The 19,071-nt window shown below is 41.8% G+C and overlaps 1 protein-coding gene across 1 annotated transcript; it reads left to right on the top strand.

Moving 5' to 3' along the window:
* The first annotated feature begins 967 nt into the window (after nucleotides 1–967).
* Nucleotides 968–17,561, top strand: LOC139473188 (uncharacterized). The gene is made up of 15 exons (XM_071255705.1): nucleotides 968–1,027; nucleotides 1,676–1,856; nucleotides 4,173–4,458; nucleotides 5,407–5,567; nucleotides 6,293–6,497; nucleotides 7,124–7,272; nucleotides 7,365–7,386; nucleotides 8,792–8,976; nucleotides 10,057–10,216; nucleotides 10,371–10,482; nucleotides 10,598–10,748; nucleotides 11,485–11,632; nucleotides 13,782–13,947; nucleotides 16,778–16,968; nucleotides 17,469–17,561. The coding sequence occupies exons 2-15, from the start codon at nucleotides 1,680–1,682 to the stop codon at nucleotides 17,522–17,524; spliced, it is 2,169 nt and encodes a 722-aa protein (XP_071111806.1). The 5' UTR covers nucleotides 968–1,027; nucleotides 1,676–1,679; the 3' UTR covers nucleotides 17,525–17,561.
* Nucleotides 17,562–19,071: the final 1,510 nt, after the last annotated feature.

The following is a 19,071-nucleotide window of genomic DNA, read 5'->3' as shown; positions in this document are numbered from 1 at the left end:
TTACGAAAGAGTTCACGCTATCTTCTGACTTAGCCGTAGTAGAATGGAGATGGACATTCTGTGGTTTCAAGATAGAACTCCGATTTAAAACCTGCAATGTTTCTTTCGAAATCGAACGCTCACGCTTACAAGTATTGAGTCGTCTTTAGAATGCTCTAATTTGAAAACACAGTAGGTTTACCTGCTACATAGATCATCAAGTCATCGGATACGTGTCTAATTAGATGTTCTCATTATGATCACCAAAATGCCTTCTCGGGACATGTTCACAAGCTTTACTTGTTCGTTGTTTAACACCGCACTCAGCAATATTCCAGCAATATGACGGCGATCTGTCAATAATTGTGTCTGGACCAGACAATCCAGTGATTGACATCATGAGCATCGATCCACGCAATTGGGCTATGGTGACATGCAACCAAGTCAGCGAGTCTGACCACCCGATCCCGTTAGTCGCCTTTTACGACAAGCATAGTCACTTTTTACAGCAAGAATAGTCGCCTTTTACGGTAAGCATGAACTCCTCTCGGGTCTATTCACAAGTATACACAGTTCCCATGTAACCGTAATGCAATGAGAGGTCATTTCTTTTACAGGAATCTGGAAGAGCCAATATTATACACAATTTAAACTGGTTCAATAAAACGGTTAAACATACAACAGGTCTACTCCCCTATCAGCAGATAAGATATGAATCATACTGCGGTTCACATGAGAAAAAAACCATGAAATCACGCATACAGTATTTGCCATATTTGATTATTTTGTGAAAGTTATTAGGTATTAGGTATAAAGGTATGCCATTGTCGTACACTAGTACTTACATTACATAATGTTTATATTATAGAGACGGTATATGAAATGAATACAACAGTCTCTGTCATCAAATCAGTATAAGACGTCATTCTTTTTATAGCATATATCTTTCTTGAACAAGAAGTGTGTCAGTCTTATCAGAAGATACACGTTTAAATATATAAATATAGCAAACATGTCTAGCATGTGACATAGCCGGGAGCATTCAGAGGTACATGTATGAATATTTATTTATATCTCAGTAGATTCATACTGTTGTTAAAACAAAATGCCAATGTGTTTTTCTTTGCGAGATAGTTTCTGGGGTAACCATTCTGGTTTTTCGTGACTTTGGTGTCGTTCTGGTGTTAAGCTACATAAAAATCCGTTAAGAGAGCGATATATTGCTGGGTCAGCAAAGGTGCACCACATCCCTGTCTGAACGATTAACCATAATCATTAATACAATCAAGGAAGGACTCTTAAAAGGCAAAACGAGGTAATTTGACCAAGTTTAACTTATGCTTCAGGTATATCGATGATATGATATCGCCCAGTAACCACTTTTTGTAGTAGAGCTTCCTTATGACTATGGATCGGATTTTGACACAATTAATTTCCATGAATGCTTTCACAAAGGGTCAAGGTGAGTATAAGCAGGAGGCTCCTGTTAGAGACATAAACATTGATATTTACTTATTTATTTATTTATTTATTTATCTACTTATCTACCAATGTCACGTCCCATTCAAAATTACATTTTACTTTGATGACACATGTAAAACCAGAATCCCGGAGAGAATACTGTACGTGATCAGTAAATGTTCAAAATGACATATACTCACTTTGAACTGAATCTGCAGAATTTTCATCTTTGCAGCAAAATGTTTGTCCTCGGGCTGCTGGCGACATTTGTCGCCCTTTCAGTGAGTGATCTTAACGTAAACATCGGCAACCACTGGCCCGGGGGATTCCAGGTTAAAGGCTGCATACCTATTACAGAAGAGCTTCACTCATGGAAGGTCCACGTCAAGTTCGACCAGACTATTGAAGCCCTTGAGGTTTGTTTGTTAAAGACTCCAAAACATTACAATGTTTGAAAAGGTACATGTAAACAGCGATAACATATTTCAATTGGGTACATAGGCGTGTCTCCTTAACTGATCTTCACAGCATTCTCCTCTTGATTACACTATATATGTAGATTTATACAAACGAAATCAGTTTATCTAAGACTACATACCAATAGTTAACCGTTTCTCGCTCACTGAAGACGATCGTCCATTTCCGCTGGAAACAGACCTCAGAGGAGACTCGTACCCATTATGTTTAACTCGCGACCTTGCCTTTCGTCGCCACTCGCCCCTTTCCGTAACCTACAAGAAGACTCATCCCCCTATCGATTAATGTTATGTGCGAAAATACGACAAACCAATGAGAATGTGCGAATGGTTTCAAGTACTTTGGTCAAAGAATTCTTCAGGAATATTTGTTTTTATTTTACACATGTCTTGCATCTATAGATATACACATTTAAGATACAGTTACATGTGTTCTATCATACTGTATAATATTGTAAGTCCCGATGTGTGCTAAATATCAGTTAGATTCTATATGATATATTGGGGAATATAGGTGAATCATTAGGCAACGAGTTGACAATTCTTTTAGCTGTGCCCTTTTGCGCTTAGACAATGGCCACAAGAGGGGCACGAGTCGTTATTCGGCTTGGCCCGGAATTACCACGGGTTGGTCGCCAATGCGACCTCAACAGCAAATGACTGCCTCGTGATATAAATAACCCATCTGGCAGTCGACAAACAAAAACAATCGGACGATTTTTAGTTCAATGGTAACCAATATCACTCTAGTGCAGGAAACCTTTGTGTGAATTCACCATGTTGGAACTATATTTCAAAAACGTTGTTGTACAAGTACCCTTTGAATACATTTAGGGATAAAAAAAATTAAATTTGTAAAAATGTATATATAAGATTAACGAACATTAAACACATACGGACAGTAAATGCACAAGAAATGTGCATCTGTCGGCGTGTTTAGGTCTGTTTATGCATGGGGACAAGTTGACCCTTATCCTACATCTATAACCGAGTCTACTTTGCGGAAAAGGGCGAGATTGGCCTGTTACTCCTTCTCAGTAATATTTCTTTTCAAAATGTTAGATGCTGAAAATTTTGTCTTTAGTGAGAATAAAAGTATTGAGAAGTCTTTGATAGGCATTTAAAGTTGTAAGAACATGAAAACATGACACTTTTTCATGGATAGCAGCTTCTTTTATTCTTTGTCACGACGTTTCAGAGCTACTTCTTGCTCCTTCATCGGGTAAAGTGTATTTAGAAGTATTGAGAGAGTGAGTGAGTGAATTGGGTTTAACGCCGCTTTTAACATTATTCCAGTTATATCACGGCGTGTCAGCTTAATGTGCGAGGAAAGCCCGAAGTGATGCAGGTCTAAGACGTTTACCACTTCGGTGAAACCCTCGAGCACGGGTATGGTGCTGACAAACCTAGAAACATAATCGGGGCGAACCGGGATTCGAACCCACAATCATAGGTTTCTGGCGTGCCCAAGGGACGCAACTCTGCACAACGAATCGCGGCGCCTTAGACGACTCGGCCCCCCGTGCCCCCAGTATTGAGAGAGGAATTGGTGGTTGTTTATATTATTTTATGTGCATTGAAACTGTCACCATTGTGTCTTTGATAGTGATGGAAACGCATCAACGTGTTCAGCATATCATTTAGTGTTTGTGAACGGATGTTAACTGTACATCTGAAACGGAACATGATACGTACATAGCTTAGACAGACAGATGGTAAAGTGATGTTCCTATGTCGAAGAAACATTTTCCGTTTAGACCAGAAGACCTGCTGGGTATGCCACTCGCTAACACATGGACGTGTTCCTATACTTCCTCTGTGTTTGTCTGTAACATATGCCGTGTATGTGAACATGTCGCACTGATAAGTTGTTTGGGGTTCAGCATTGGAACAATATTTGATTGCGATTCATTAACACATGTTCATGATATAGTCATCAGCGTTTCTCCAATATCAATCAGACACGTCGTGATATAACTGAAATACATGTATTGTTCAAAGTCGTGTTAAGTATTAAAAAAACCGCTCACTGAACATGGGCAAAATATACTCATCAACTATAATACAGTAAACTACGTTTATAACGAACACGCTTACAACGAATTGACGGGTATAACGAACTTACTTTTTTGTTCCGACTATTTGCTGTAGATTTGTGTATATATGCTTATAACGAACTACGGTTATAACGAACAAAAACTAGTGGTCTCTTTAAGTTCGTCATAACCGTAGTTTACTGTACTTTACTGTCCCTAGACTGGGACAGCGTATGTCCTCAAGATGGACGGGGGAATGGAGTTTGTCCTCTCCAACAAACAGTGGAATGCCAATGAACATGTGGGCGATAAACTCTGCTTGGACTTAGTGGCTAGAACTACTGGAGACATTCAGCCAAAGATGACGATGTCTGTAGAAGGGATGAACACCACTGGAACTATTGGAAACTCTTCAAACAACAACAACAACAACAACAACAACAACAACCAGCAGCAGACAGCAACACCAGGTGTCACCGTGACCGTCCCAATATCGACGAATGTCAGTAAGTAGAATGTACAGTGTGCGCACATGCCTTACCTATCTCAAATCAAATTCAAACAAGCATGAAATAATCATATCTTCCGCCAATATTACCAATTTCAGTTTAAGTCAAAATTGTTGCTATGGAAACTCGAAAAATAGTGTTTTTTAAAAATCCCCAAATATCAAAAGGCACTAGTTCACCACTAGACCTATCAATGTGCCAAGTTTGGTGAAGATATCTCTCATGGTTTTTGAGTTCTGCTCCAGAAAATGAAACGTGAAGGATGGACGGACAGCACCCCCTCATATATCCCCCTTCCACTTCGTGGCGGAGGATAATTAAATTATCAATTCAAAACGGCAAAAAAAAGGGAATAATGATTTTCGATTATCTGTCGAGACAGATTCCATTGGACGTAAAAGGAAAAATAGTGATGATAGTTATATGATGGATCTCTGAAAATTAGTGATGACGCCAAGTGTCCGCGAAAAAGAGTTGGCATGTCCTGCTCTGTTAGACACCTTTGTATACTGCCAGACATATAGCCTCCAGATAGTTCTCAGGTACGGGTATTGATTGTTCTATGTTTCAGGTACGGGTGTTGGTTGTTCTATGTTTAATTTCAGGTACGGGTATTGGTTGTTCTGTGTTTCAGGTACGAGTATTGGTCCTATGTTTCAGGTACGAGTATTGGTTCTATGTTTCAGGTAAGGGTATTGGTTCTATGTTTCAGGTACGAGTATTGTTTCTATGTTTCAGGTACGAGTATTGGTCCTATGTTTCAGGTACGGGTATTGCTTCTATGTTTCAGGTACGAGTATTGGTCCTATGTTTCAGGTACGGGTATTGTTCTATGTTTCAGGCACGGGTATTGGTCCTATGTTTCAGGCACAGGTATTGGTTCTATGTTTCAGGCACAGGTATTGGTTCTATGTTTCAGGCACGGGTATTGGTTCTATGTTTCAGGTACGGGTATTGGTGGTGGGGAGGAGTTCACCACGAACAACATGCAGATCTACAACGACTGGGGCAACAGGTTTGAAGCCGAGTTCTCCTTCCCTGCTACTGAAAACATAGAAGGTTGGGAAGTGGCAATCAACTTCTCCGAGCCGGTCGATAAGCTGGACGTAAGTCGAACACCTGGTGTCATCACAATTTGATAGTGATTCATAAACACATGCTCATGCTCATGATATAGTCGGAATCGTACTATCGACTCTGATTTATGCAGAGATTTCTGCTGGACGTGGAAAGTGGTTTGTCGCATTATTTATCAGACATGTTCAGATTGCTGACGTTGACCATTTGTACACCACTTAAAGACGTATGTATGGAGTATCTCAGACTGAACACTGCCTTGGTGTATGTCGAGATAAGATCACTCTTACATCGTTCGCATTTCCGATACTTATTCCCCAATCAATCGAAACTGTTGTTTAAAGGAGCACTTAACGATGTTTTCGTTGTTAATAGACAGATTTAATAACTACGAAAGTTTGCTTTCTTTCGAAAGTTACCAGTTTATTACATCAATCAATATACATTCTGGATTTCAGCTTCTGTATTCTGTATTATGAAACGTTTCCAGTGTACTTCTTGGGCCTGTGTGTCTCTATGAACCACCAACGAGATGCCTAAAACTGTATGAAAGGCTGCTTGTGCTTATGCCCACTATATCCAGCTGTTGGTTCTGGCAAATCCTTCAGATCAAAATGAAACGAGTCCAGTCCCATTGATATTTCCCAAATCGTATCGTAGGATTTAAATTTTGAAGTACATTTTAGATGTAGGGCAATAAAGACTCACTCTGTTCTTCTGGCCGTGTCGAATGTTATCGTTGCTATGTTTGTAGCTGTGGGTAGCCGATGTGTATAAAAAGTCGGCCGATGGCAAAAACTGGGTCGTCATCAACAAGCAAGATAAGGTTTTCTTCACAAAGGGCGAAACTGTGAAACTCCGCTTCTTTGGCAACACTCAGGCGTCGTCAGCGCCAACCGCTGTCGCCACACTCACCAACCTCGGACACGACGACAATGGATTTCCAAATGTGAAGAACAGTAAGTTGAAGAGCTTAGGAATGAATGTATTATTTTTGGTGGCACTAACAGTAACATTCAATAACATTCGTCATCTGTTGCTGCTAAAAGATCCTATGTCGAGGATAGCTGACTGAGTCTTAATTCAGAGGACTGCCTCCGTGGTCTAGTGGTAGAGCGTCCGCCCGGAGAGCGGAAGGTCCGGGGTTCGATCCCCGGCCGCGTCATACCAAAAGATGTTAAAACATGGTACTTGTTGTTACTCTGTCTGGCGCTCGGCATTAAGGGGCTAAAACAAGGACTGGTCGGCTCGGAGTCAGTATACTGTGTCTGAATGGGGTATTCATGTTAAACTGCGGCATGGTATCTCAGTGAACTAGCACTATAAATCGGCATCAGTCCGGACTAGTACAAGCAGCCACACACGCACACACATGCATGCACGTCGCTATATAAGTGCAATAATTTTGGACGCGACGTTAAACCCCATTTCACCTCACCTCACCTCACCTTATTTCAGACTAGAGCCCTCTTCAGTCTTGTGACTCAATAAATAGTTTGCACAAATATTGCAAAAGTAAATTAAAACTAGGAAATTGGTCGTGTCAGAACCATCATCAGATCAAAGTATGCCTCTGTCTTCACAGCGGGAGGCACCAAATACAACTATGATGAGGTCCTGTACAAATCCATCCTCTTCTACGACGCCCAGAGATCAGGCAAACTTCCGGCCGACAACCCCATCCCCTGGAGAGGAGACTCCGCCCTGGGAGACAAGGGAGATAATGGGGAGGACCTCACTGGAGGATGGTATGATGGTGAGTACCACTGTACAGGGAGGGGGAGGGGAGACTCCGCCCTGGGGACAAGGGATATAATGGGGAGGACCTCACTGGGGGGTGGTATGACGGTGAGTACCACTGTACAGGGGGAGAGAGGACTTCGCCCTGGGGGACAAGGGAGATAATGGACAGGACCTCACTGGGGGTGGTATGACGGTACGCACAGTTCCACAATTATTCGGCAAAGGGATGGTGAACCCCAACTGCCTGCACCTGTTTGCGAGGCTGTAACGTTTGTCCAACCTGGTTGGTCCGTTTAGACTGGCGTCTAATATAGGCACGCAGACCATTTCGTTCAACGTTTCACATTCATAATGAGAATAATGCATAACGGGTTGTTGAATCATAAGAACATGTTACATGATGCATCATTTAAGGAAGCAAAATGAAAGTAGTTGTTAAACAAGAACATTACGACTTGACACCAGGCATTGTTTACTCCCAGATTAATTATTGTATCGTCTTATATCCCGATGGTGTATTCTATTGCGACTCCCAGGCTAAGTATTATATCGTGGTATATCAAAACTGTATATCATAATGCAACTCCCAGACTAAATATTATATCCTGGTATATCCCGATTGTATATAATATTGCAACTCCCAGACAAAGTATTATATCGTGGTATATCCTGACTGTTTATTATATTGCGACTCCAAGGCTAAGTATTCATCGTGGTATAATCCGACTGTATATTATATTATATTGTGGACTCCCAGACTAAGTATTATATCGTGGTATAATCCGACTGTATATTATATTGTGGACTTCAAGACTAAGTATTATATTCGTGGTATAATCCGACTGTATATCATATTGTGGACTCCCAGGACTCCCAGACTAAGTATTTATCGTGGTATAATCCGACTGTATATTATATTGTGGACTCCCAGACTAAATATTATATTCGCGGTATAATCCGACTGTATATTATATTGTGGACTCCCAGGACTCCCAGACTAAGTATTTATCGTGGTATAATCCGACTGTATATTATATTGTGGACTCTCTGACTAAGTATTATATCGTGGTATAATCCGACTGTATATTATAATGTGGACTCTCTGACTAAGTATTATATCGTGGTATAATCCGACTGTATATCATATTGTGGACTCTCTGACTAAGTATTATATTCGTGGTATAATCCGACTGTATATTAGATTGTGGACTCTCTGACTAAGTATTATATTCGTGGTATAATCCGCCTGTATGTTATATTGTGGACAATCTGACTAAGTATTATATTCGTGGTATAATCCGACTGTATATTATATTGTGGACTCTCTGACTAAGTATTATATTCGTGGTATAATCCGACTGTATATTATATTGTGGACTCTCTGACTAAGTATTATATTCGTGGTATAATCCGACTGTATATTATATTGTGGACTCTCTGACTAAGTATTATATTCGTGGTACATCAGGATTGTGTCTCATATTTACGGACTTACCTTCATTCCCCCTAGCTGGTGACCACGTCAAGTTCAACTTCCCCATGTCGTGGTCCACCACCATCCTCACCTGGAGTCTGCTGCAGTGGAAGGAGGCGTACGTGGAGTCAGGACAGTATGACAACATGCTCGACTCTATCAAGTGGCCTCTCGACTATCTCCTCAAGTGTCACACAGCCAAGGATGAACTCTATGTACAGGTGGGTCTCCCAGTGGCCACTGGACTATCTCCTCAAGTGTCATACAGCCAAGGACAAACTCTATGTACAGGCGAGTCTCCCACTGGCCACTGGACTATCTCCTCAAGTGTCACACAGCCAAGGACAAACTCTATGTACAGGTGAGTCTCCCAGTGGCCACTGGACTATCTCCTCAAGTGTCACACAGCCAAGGACAAACTATATGTACAGATGAGTCTCCCAGTGGCCACTGGACTATCTCCTCAAGTGTCACACAGCCAAGGACAAACTCTATGTACAGGTGAGTCTCCCAGTGGCCACTGGACTACCTCCTCAATTGTCACACAGCCAAGGACGACCTCTATGTACACACGAGTGTCCCAGTGGCCACTCGACTACCTCCTCAAGTGTCATACAGCCAAGGACGAACTCTATGTACAGGTGAGTCCCCCAGTGGCTACTCGACTACCTCCTCAAGTGTCACACAGCAAAGGACGAACTGGATGTACATGTGAGTCTCACAGTGGCCACCCGACTACCTCCTCAAGTGTCACACAGCCAAGGACGAACTCTATGTACAGGTGAGTCACATAGTGGCCACTGGACTACCTCATCAAGTGTCACACAGCCAAGGACGAACTGGATGTACAGGTGAGTCTCCCAGTGGCCACTCGACTACCTCCTCAAGTGTCACACAGCCAAGGACGAACTCTATGTACAGGTGAGTCCCCCAGTGGCCACTCGACTACCTCCTCAAGTGTCACACAGCCAAGGACGAACTCTATGTACAGGTGGGTCTCCCAGTGGCCACTCGACTTCCTCCTCAAGTGTCACACAGCCAAGGACGAACTCTATGTACAGGCGAGTGTCCCAGTGGCCACTCGACTACCTCCTCAAGTGTCAAACAGCCAAGGACGAACTGTATGTACAATGATGAAGATATACTCTAGACTTTAGAAAAAGGGATGTTATACGGTTATTTCTTAAAAAGGAACGATAGGGAGGCTAATGATGCTTGATCTAAGTAAACTGAAAGTTATCATATACATGTATATATTCTTCGTTTGTTTTGCGTTTACAAGTGTCTGTTGTATATCTAAGGTTGGAAACGGAGGGGCAGACCACAGTTTCTGGGGCCGCCCTGAAGACATGAAAATGGCCAGACCCGCGTATAAGATCACCCCTTCAAAACCCGGAAGTGACGTAGCTGGACAAACAGCAGCTGCCTTTGCAGCTGGGTCAATGGCATTCAAAGACAAAGGTTGGGAATAGCTACATTATTAACTACATATAACTTCAGTCATGAGAGACTTAATGTTTATTAAGATTAACATATTTTCTTCACTGATTGGATTTCTTGATTGCCCTCGCCAAACATTCTTCAACTTCCGGACATTTGTTTTGTATATATACAGACGCTGCCTATTCAAAGACGCTGTTGGACCATGCGGTACAGCTGTATGACTTCGCCATGGCCAACCAGGGACGATACAGCCAAAGTGTTCAAGCCGCCGCCCAGTTCTACCCGTATGTCATATATTCTACTGCCAGCTGGGTCATACTGATGTTGACAAAAACTTCTAGGCTATTGATATTTTCAGTGTTCTATTAAATCAGACTAAACAAATAGGTATTTGCACAGGTCCACGAACAACACAGACGAGCACGCCTGGGCCGGACTGTGGCTGTATCAGGCGACGGGGGACCCTAAATACCTGACCGAGGCCGAGAAATACCACCAGCCCGGGGAGGCCTGGGGCATGAGCTGGGACGACAACCAGGCGGCCAACAATGTACGTTAAACCGTACGGATAGTAGCGTACACTCACAGAGCATCCTTGACAGGTCCTCCTCCAAGGGTAATGGGTAACACTGCACTGGAGTTTTGTGATTTGTACACGTGTTTCTCGTCCGAATATCGGGTGGAGGGGTAGCATCTAGCTCGATTCCCCACTTGAGTAAAATACATCAAGTTCTTGTGTATTGTTGAATTGTATTGGAGGCAATATCCCGTTATATAATTATTAGACAGGGTACCATATATCATAATCATCATTTTAACACCTCTTAAATATGATATACTTTTTGATGTTTGTGAACCAAACAATGTAAATTTGCCTGGTAAGTCACTGGGTGTAGTTCGTGTTGAGTATCGTATGTTACTGTGCATCCTCTATATCTTCATGCATACTCTATTTCTCCATGCATACTCTATATTTCCATGCATACTCTATTTCTCCATGCATCCTCTATATCACCATGCATACTCTATATATCCATGCATCCTCTATATTTCCATGCATCCTCTATATCTCCATGCATCCTCTGAATCTATTCCCGTGGTTCTCGCACATGATGATGCACAGAAGATGGTAACTACATGTATGTGTTATGAATTCAAAAGTGCCCCCTCTGCATTGAGACTTAGTTTCAAAATGTCAAATATTAAAATCCAAACACTAGTAACACATTCCGTATTCTTTCTTTATTTTACACCATTTGAAAACGGATTCATTCATGTTTTCGCAGGTCCTGTTCTACAAGCTGACCCGTAAAGACATCTACAAGCAGGACCTGGAGGATACGTTCGAGAAATACTGGTTCCCCAACCAGGTCATCAAGTACACGCCTAAAGGACTGGCATGGAGGCTGCAGTGGGGATCTCTCAGATATGCGTGTAGGTCTAATGTGAGATATGCGTGTAGGTCTAATGTGATATATGCATGAAGGTCTAATGTGAGATATGCATGAAGATCTGATGAGACATATGCATGAAGATCTGATGTGACATATTCATGAAGGTCTAATGTGAGATATGCATGAAGATCTAATGTGAGATATGCATGAAGGTCTAATGTGAGATATACATGAAGATCTAATTTGACATATGCATGAAGGTCTAATGTGAGATATGCATGAAGATCTAATGTGAGATATGCATGAAGGTCTAATGTGAGATATGCATGAAGGTCTAATGTTTGAGGCATTCATGTGGGTCTTATGTGTGCGATTGACATGTTGATCTGATGTCGCAGATATGTTTGAAGGTCTAATGTCACAGATGTGCATGTGGGTCTAATGTCTGAGAGTGTTATGATGTTCTAATGTCTCAGATATTTATGTAGGTCTAATGTGAGATATATTCATGTAGGTCTAATATCTTATAATCTGATGTCGCAGATGTGCATGTAGATCCAATGTCTGAGATTGGAATGTTGGTCTCGTGTCTCAGATATACATGTGGGTCTAATGTGTACGATTGGAAGTTGGTCAAATGTCTAAGATATGCATGTAGGTCCAATGTCTGAAATATGCATGCGGGTCTAATATCGCAGATATGCATGTGGGTCTAATGTCTGAGAGTGTTATGATGTTCTAATGTCACAGATATTCATGTAGGTCTAATGTGAGATATATTCATGTAGGTCTAATATATTATAATCTGATGTCGCAGATGTGCATGTAGATCTAATGTCTGAGATTGGAATGTTGGTCTCGTGTCTCAGATATGCATGTGGGTCTAATGTGTACGATTGGAAGTTGGTCAAATGTCTAAGATATGCATGTAGCTCCAATGTCTGAAATATGCATGCGGGTCTAAAGTCGCAGATATGCATGTGGGTCTAATGTCTGAGAGTGTTATGATGTTCTAATGTCTCAGATATTTATGTAGGTCTAATGTGAGATATATTCATGTAGGTCTAATATCTTATAATCTGATGTCTCAGATGTGCATGTAGATCTTATGTCTGAGATTGGAATGTTGGTCTCGTGTCTCAGATATGCATGTAGGTCTTATGTCTGAAATATGCATGCGGGTCTAATATCGCAGATATGCATGTGGGTCTAATGTCTGAGATTGTAATGATAGTCTAATGTCTCAGATATCCATGTAGGTCTAATGTGAGATATACATGTAGGTCTATCTTATAATCTTATAATCTGATGTCGCAGATATACATGTTGGTCTAATGTCTGTGATTTTAGAAACATATTCCACAGGCACAATAATATATTTACCAACTGCAGATAGTGATGGACTTCCCATATCTTACATCGCCAGTAGTAATGTGGTTGTAAGCGGTTGTTGCGGGAGAGAATACACATACACAGACGATTAGTCTGAACGGCAAACGATTACTATTGGACAGGTTCGACAAAGAGGTTCTGCTTGACTATCGATGTGTTTATGTCTACCAACAACAATTCCTTTTACAAGCAAAATAACTACTGCTTTTCAAACTTCAAAATTTATTTAATAAAACGCATGCATCACTGGACTTGCTAGTGAATGATTGCCCTGTTCACATGGTCATGACATATAAACGTGTTCTTACATATGTCGTATGCATTGGCCCCTTAATACAACTGATAACAGTCATTCTTAACATAAGACCAGTGAAGATCCGGGGTAGAAAACCATGCTTGTCGTAAAAGGCGACTGACGGGATCGGGTGGTCAGGCTCGGTGACTTGGTTGATGCACGTCATCGTATCCCAATTGCCTAGATCGATGCTCGTGATTTCAATCACTGGATTGTCTGGTCAAGACTCGATTATTTACAGACCGCCGTCATATAGCTGGAATATTGCTGAGTGCGGAGTTAAACAACAAACAAACATGTCCATCTCGCCGGTTCGGGATCTTGGTAGATTACGTGTAACTTATGTGTTTTCATCAGTTACGATCGCCGTTTGGTTCTACATTGAACTTAACACTGATCATGGTGTCCTCAGAGCCGATACCTAATTTCAATAACCAGCCATAAGGGTAGAACTCCACTTTTAACAGTTGTTCCATGCATATATGATAGGGACTACTTTCAGCCAACATGGCGTTCGCTGCCCTGATGGCTGCTGAGGCGGGAGTAAACCCGGACAAGTACCGGGAGTGGGCCATGAGTCAGATTCACTATGCTCTGGGAGACAATGGATTCAGCTACCTCATTGGGTTCGGCAAGGACTACCCACACAGTCCCCATCACAGATCCAGGTGGGCATTAACGTACTGATAACATACTGATTCACTTTCCCATATTAGTGACCTCCTTGTGGTCTTGTGGTAGAGTTTCCGCCCGGAGAGCAGAAAGGTCGGGGGTTGGATCCCCGGACGCATCATACCAAAAGACGTTAAAGGTTGTTACCCTGTTTGACGCTCGGCATTAAGGGGCTAAAACAAGGACTGGTCGGCTCGTATATCGTGTCCGAGTGGGGTATTTAAGTTAAACTGCGGAATGGTATCTCTATAAAGACTTGCACTGTAAAATCGGCATTCGTCGGGACACACACACACACACACATACATACACACACACGCGCGCACACGCACACACACACGCGCACACACACACGTGTATATACTATTATAAGTGCCATAACATTGAACGCGACGTTAAACCCAATTTCACCTCACCTCACCTCACCTCACCTCACCTCACCTCACCTCACCTCACCTCACCCATATTAGTATCCGTTAAATATGTGTGATCCTAAATTCATAAAATTTTAAAAAAACATTACACTGGCGAAAAAGAGCACCCCCAATTTCTATATATTACATTTAAAAAGGGATAACAAAGGTCGTACTTAATGTGTTACTCCCACGTGCAGCAAAACATGCACGACATCTGGACGGTTTGTTACCGATGAAACACGCCGCCAACTCTGAGTTGGGTCTTCAAAACCGGATGTCCAGCACAAAGATATCGGCCTCAAACATCACACACGTGTTCAGTCGGGGACGCGTCTGGAGATATGCATGTGGCCACGGTATAGGTGCTTTGCTGTTTGAGGAGGTCGACAGCAACACATTCGCCGTGTGGGCGTCCATTGTCATTTGGACGACAAAGTTGTGTCCGATACTGTCAGATTGAGGATCAATTCAAGTCGTCAGATATCGTTGTCATGTTACCAACACTGCCAATCAGATATGTCCTCCTGACAAAGGACATCCCGTCCCACCCCAACCATCAGACAGATCACTACGAATCTGGTTCCATGCTGCGCATCACGGTATTCAACATAAACAGCAAGGCGCACGGCTCCATTCGTCACCACTCGCCCCTTTCCGTAACCTGCAAGAAGACTCGTCCCCCTATCGATGAATGTTATGTGCGAAAATACGACAAACCAATCAGATTGCGCGTATGATTTTCAGTTCTTCGTCAAAGAATCCCTCAGAAATAATTTTTGATTTACTTATGTCTTACCAAGACACAGATAGATGTGTTCAATTATACCGTATAATTTCGCATGTGCCGATGTGTTTTAAATTGCATCTGAAATACATATAATATATGGGGAAATATATGTGAACCATTACGCAACGAGTTGACATTTGTTTTAGGTATGCCCGTTTGCGCTAAGACGGAACCCGGTCACAAAAATGCCCACGAGATGGGCACGAGTCGCTATTCGGCTTGTCCCGGAATAACACGAGTTGGTCACGAATGGCACGGCTCGTGTCTTGTCTGTCTCACAGTCCCTGAATCATACTATTTCCTTCCGCCCATCCCTTACTGTAATGCTGAAGACCTAAATGAAGCAAGTCTAGATTGTCCACAGGTTGAATCTCCCATCTCACTGGGGCTCCTTTTTAATTCAAATGGAGTTGTTTGATACTATGGAAATCATATATTTTCCGAGACTAAGCTTCAGTCTTAGCTCGTGTCTTGTGTCGTCAAATGAAAAAACTTTAATGGCAGTTTAATGACACTTCGATTTCAGTCAGGCTGCATGATTTCCATTTGAGACAATAAGATGGACAGGCGGGTTTCCTTGATAGTACACGACTCTTGTATGGGGCGTGTCTTTCTGGGGCGTCCTCGTCCCCGCCTTATTGTCACGTGACCAGTTTTGGGCACGTGAAAACCACATTGGTATGATCGTGACTCGTGTCTTACAACAAATACTACTTCCTTCATATCACTATAGTTAATCTTAGAAGAGGGTACTTGTTGTTACCCTGTCTGGCGCTCGGCATTAAGGGGCTAAAACAAGGACTGGTCGGCTCGGAGTCAGTATACTGTGTCTGAGTGGGGTATTCATGTTAAACTGCGGCATGGCATCTCAGTGAGCTAGCACTATAAATCGGCATCAGTCCGGACTAGTACAAGCAGCCACACACACACATACACGTGCATCCACGTCGCTATATAAGTGCAATAATCTTGGACGCGACGTTAAACCCATTTCACCTCACCTCACTATAGTTAAGCTGTCTTGTGTGTACATAACAGACTTCTGCACTCCAGTATAACTACATCTGATATCTACCCTACGGTATAAACATTGCCTCCTACCTGTATATACTTGTCAACCATACTCTATTTTTCACTTGCTTATAATATAATCTACACCGAAACGTCGCTCTTAATTGTAATAAAGAAGTTGTTCATCCATAAACTCTTATCCTTACTTATAGTAATATACAATAATAGGGTCATCTTTAACTTCTTTTGAGTAGTATACATTCATATTCACTAGGTGGGGTATCCTAAGGGTTAAAGTGTTCACCCGTCACGCCGAAGACCCGAGTTCGATTCTCACATGGGTACAATGTGTGAAGCCCATTTCTGGTGAACCCAACCGTGATATTGCTGGAATATTGCTAAAAGCGGGTTAAAACAATAATCACTCATATTCACTATTGATTTAGGCTTTATTTCTGTCATTCTCTGTTTCACAAATATTTCAAGTTGCGACTCTTTCGATGATGGAGAACTACACACGATGCACACAAATAGACAGGGCGGCTATTGTGCGCCCCTAGATACTGGCTCGTTGTTCATTATCCGCATTCAGATAACACCTTCCACCTTCAGCTCGTGTCCCTGGGAACCAGCTCCTTGTGGACCTCAGGTCATGTCCAGCCACGTCGCTAACGTCCACACCCTGTACGGAGCTCTGGTAGGAGGGCCTGACGACAGTGACGGCTACAAGGACGACCGCTCCAACTACGTCAACAACGAGGTGGCCTGTGACTACAACGCTGGCTTCCAAGGAGCTGTTGCGGGTGAGTATTCTTCCAGAAGCAATAAATGTCATGATATGGTAATAAACTATTATGTTGTAATGAATGGTCTTGAGTAGGATTTTGTTGGACTTTATGCCTGCTTACAAACTGACAAAATTTAAGCTTAATTAGAATCGAAATCAAGTATTTACCTTCACCAAACCAAACTTCTGGTTTTGGAATTTTGATCTAATTGTTACGGAAGTCTGGAACGAAACCAATGTGAACTAGTGTTGATAGCTATCTCAGAGTTATCGCCTATGAGGGGAGAAGGAGTAGCCTAGTGGTTAAAGCGTTTGCTCGTCACCCCGAAGACCCGGGTTCAATTCCCTAACTGGGTACGATGTATGAAGCCCATTTCTGGTGTCCCCCGCCGTGATATTGGTGGAACATTGCTAAAAGCGGCGTAAATCCATACTCACTCATGATCGGACTATGAGCCAAAAATTTGAAAAACCTGGTAACAAAATGTGAAAAAGTATGTGGTATTTTCCTTGCAGGTCTGAGGTCTTTGGTGACAAGGAAGGTTCACCCAGAGCAGTTGGCTAAACCTTAAGTTGAATATTGGTAATAAAGTGAAATCAATACATGCATCGGTTGTTTTATGCTTTTCGTATCGGTAAGCATTAAAGTGAATCAATAAGTGGCTTATTTGGTTCATTTGGTTCATTATCAAGCATAGAACTGACGGTATTTAAAAGGTAAGCCACCTCGGCGCATTGAAAATGATAAATTCAACTATCATTATAACATGATTCTTTTTTCCGGGTTCAAATGATAAAAAGATTTCAATGTACAACTTGGCATATTCATTGAAAAGAGACGAATTTACAAAATGTTATGTAATGATCACGAGAGAGAGAGAGAGAGAGAGAGAGAGAGAGAGAGAGAGAGAGAGAGAGAGAGAGAGAGAGAATATGTTACGCGTATATGTTGTACTAATTTTAAGAAACGAGTGTCAGATTTTCTGTATTTCCAGAACGAGGATAATATATATATTCTTACACGAGTTTCGTAAAATCAGTATCACACAAGCGAATGTAATAATTTCTGTATTACCTATCATTTCTTAATCCTTTTGAGCTCCCCTTTAGAAAATGCACTGTTTACGATTACCGTCTTAGACAAACAAAAGTCGATCAAAAGGTGACGTCAACAATTTTCAACTATAAGCTGTTTGAAAATAAGCCCTTTAGAAAGTTTTGGCGAACTAATTAGTGTTATATCCTATTGTATAGAATTTTTAAAAACACAAAAGCGTGTGACCTTTGTATCATATATTGTCTTTCATACATTCCATCACAGAAACAAGTATTCTCGTTACTAGCAAACGCATTTATATAGTACGTCACAAGCTTTAGTGATTTGCCAGTCGGGCAGTTACAACAGTCCGTGTAGTTCAAACCGAAACCGTTTTCAGACAGGGACGTATCTATCATACAGGCAAAACGACACATAGTGTTTCAATGTTATTGACTACCTTCACGGCAATCTATCGATCCGCAGGCTAGAGTAATTGCATTTTTCCCAACTACACTAGTCTATGAGACGTCACGTGTGTTTAGAGTTTGTCTATATTGTCATTTCGTTAGGATATGCAGTCAGGTGTCCCACACAACGACAAAACGAAACAAGCTAAAATCATTCTGAAAATCCAACTGTTTTAAATTCAGAAAAAGACCCTACGCGGCAGAGGTCTGTCTGCTCGCTCAGACATGTAAACTGATCCTTCTTATGTCCTTACTATATTTTTACTTAAAATGTGCTTCAGTTACGTTTCTGTTAGACTGTCACTTGATAATGATAACAATTATCCCAGTAATTTGCCCCCACCCCCCACCACCCCTCAATTTGACACGATCGCCGATTGACAACGACGCCATCTTAGTGTGTAAACACTGAAAGTAGTGCCTACCGTACCTGACCTTACATATTTGCATATTTACCTGTAAGTGACCCCAACGGGTAACGTTGTTATTCGTTGGCTTTATCCTGCCGAGAAACCTATCCATTATATGAATAGCACATTTGCAGTAAAGGAAGTAAAATGTATGAAAGTACTCCTTACAAATATAAGGAAATTCCATTTTACACCAAAACGCA

Source organism: Haliotis cracherodii, unplaced genomic scaffold (genome assembly GCF_022045235.1).
Source record: "Haliotis cracherodii isolate W230 unplaced genomic scaffold, xgHalCrac1.p SCAF_27, whole genome shotgun sequence".
Taxonomy (NCBI): domain Eukaryota; kingdom Metazoa; phylum Mollusca; class Gastropoda; order Lepetellida; family Haliotidae; genus Haliotis; species Haliotis cracherodii.
The sequence above is the reverse complement of the archived record's forward strand: the minus strand, read 5'-3'. Positions and strand labels throughout refer to the sequence as shown.

What these genes read in the sequence shown, in the direction of transcription:
- LOC139473188 (XM_071255705.1), top strand. Translation starts at nt 1,680, where the DNA reads ATGTTTGTCCTCGGGCTGCTGGCGACATTTGTCGCCCTTTCAGTGAGT. An exon ending in GCCGCCGCCCAGTTCTACCC is followed by an intron (nt 10,483 to 10,597) that starts GTATGTCATATA and finishes GTATTTGCACAG; the next exon opens with GTCCACGAACAACACAGACG. An exon ending in AGTCCCCATCACAGATCCAG is followed by an intron (nt 13,948 to 16,777) that starts GTGGGCATTAAC and finishes TTCCACCTTCAG; the next exon opens with CTCGTGTCCCTGGGAACCAG.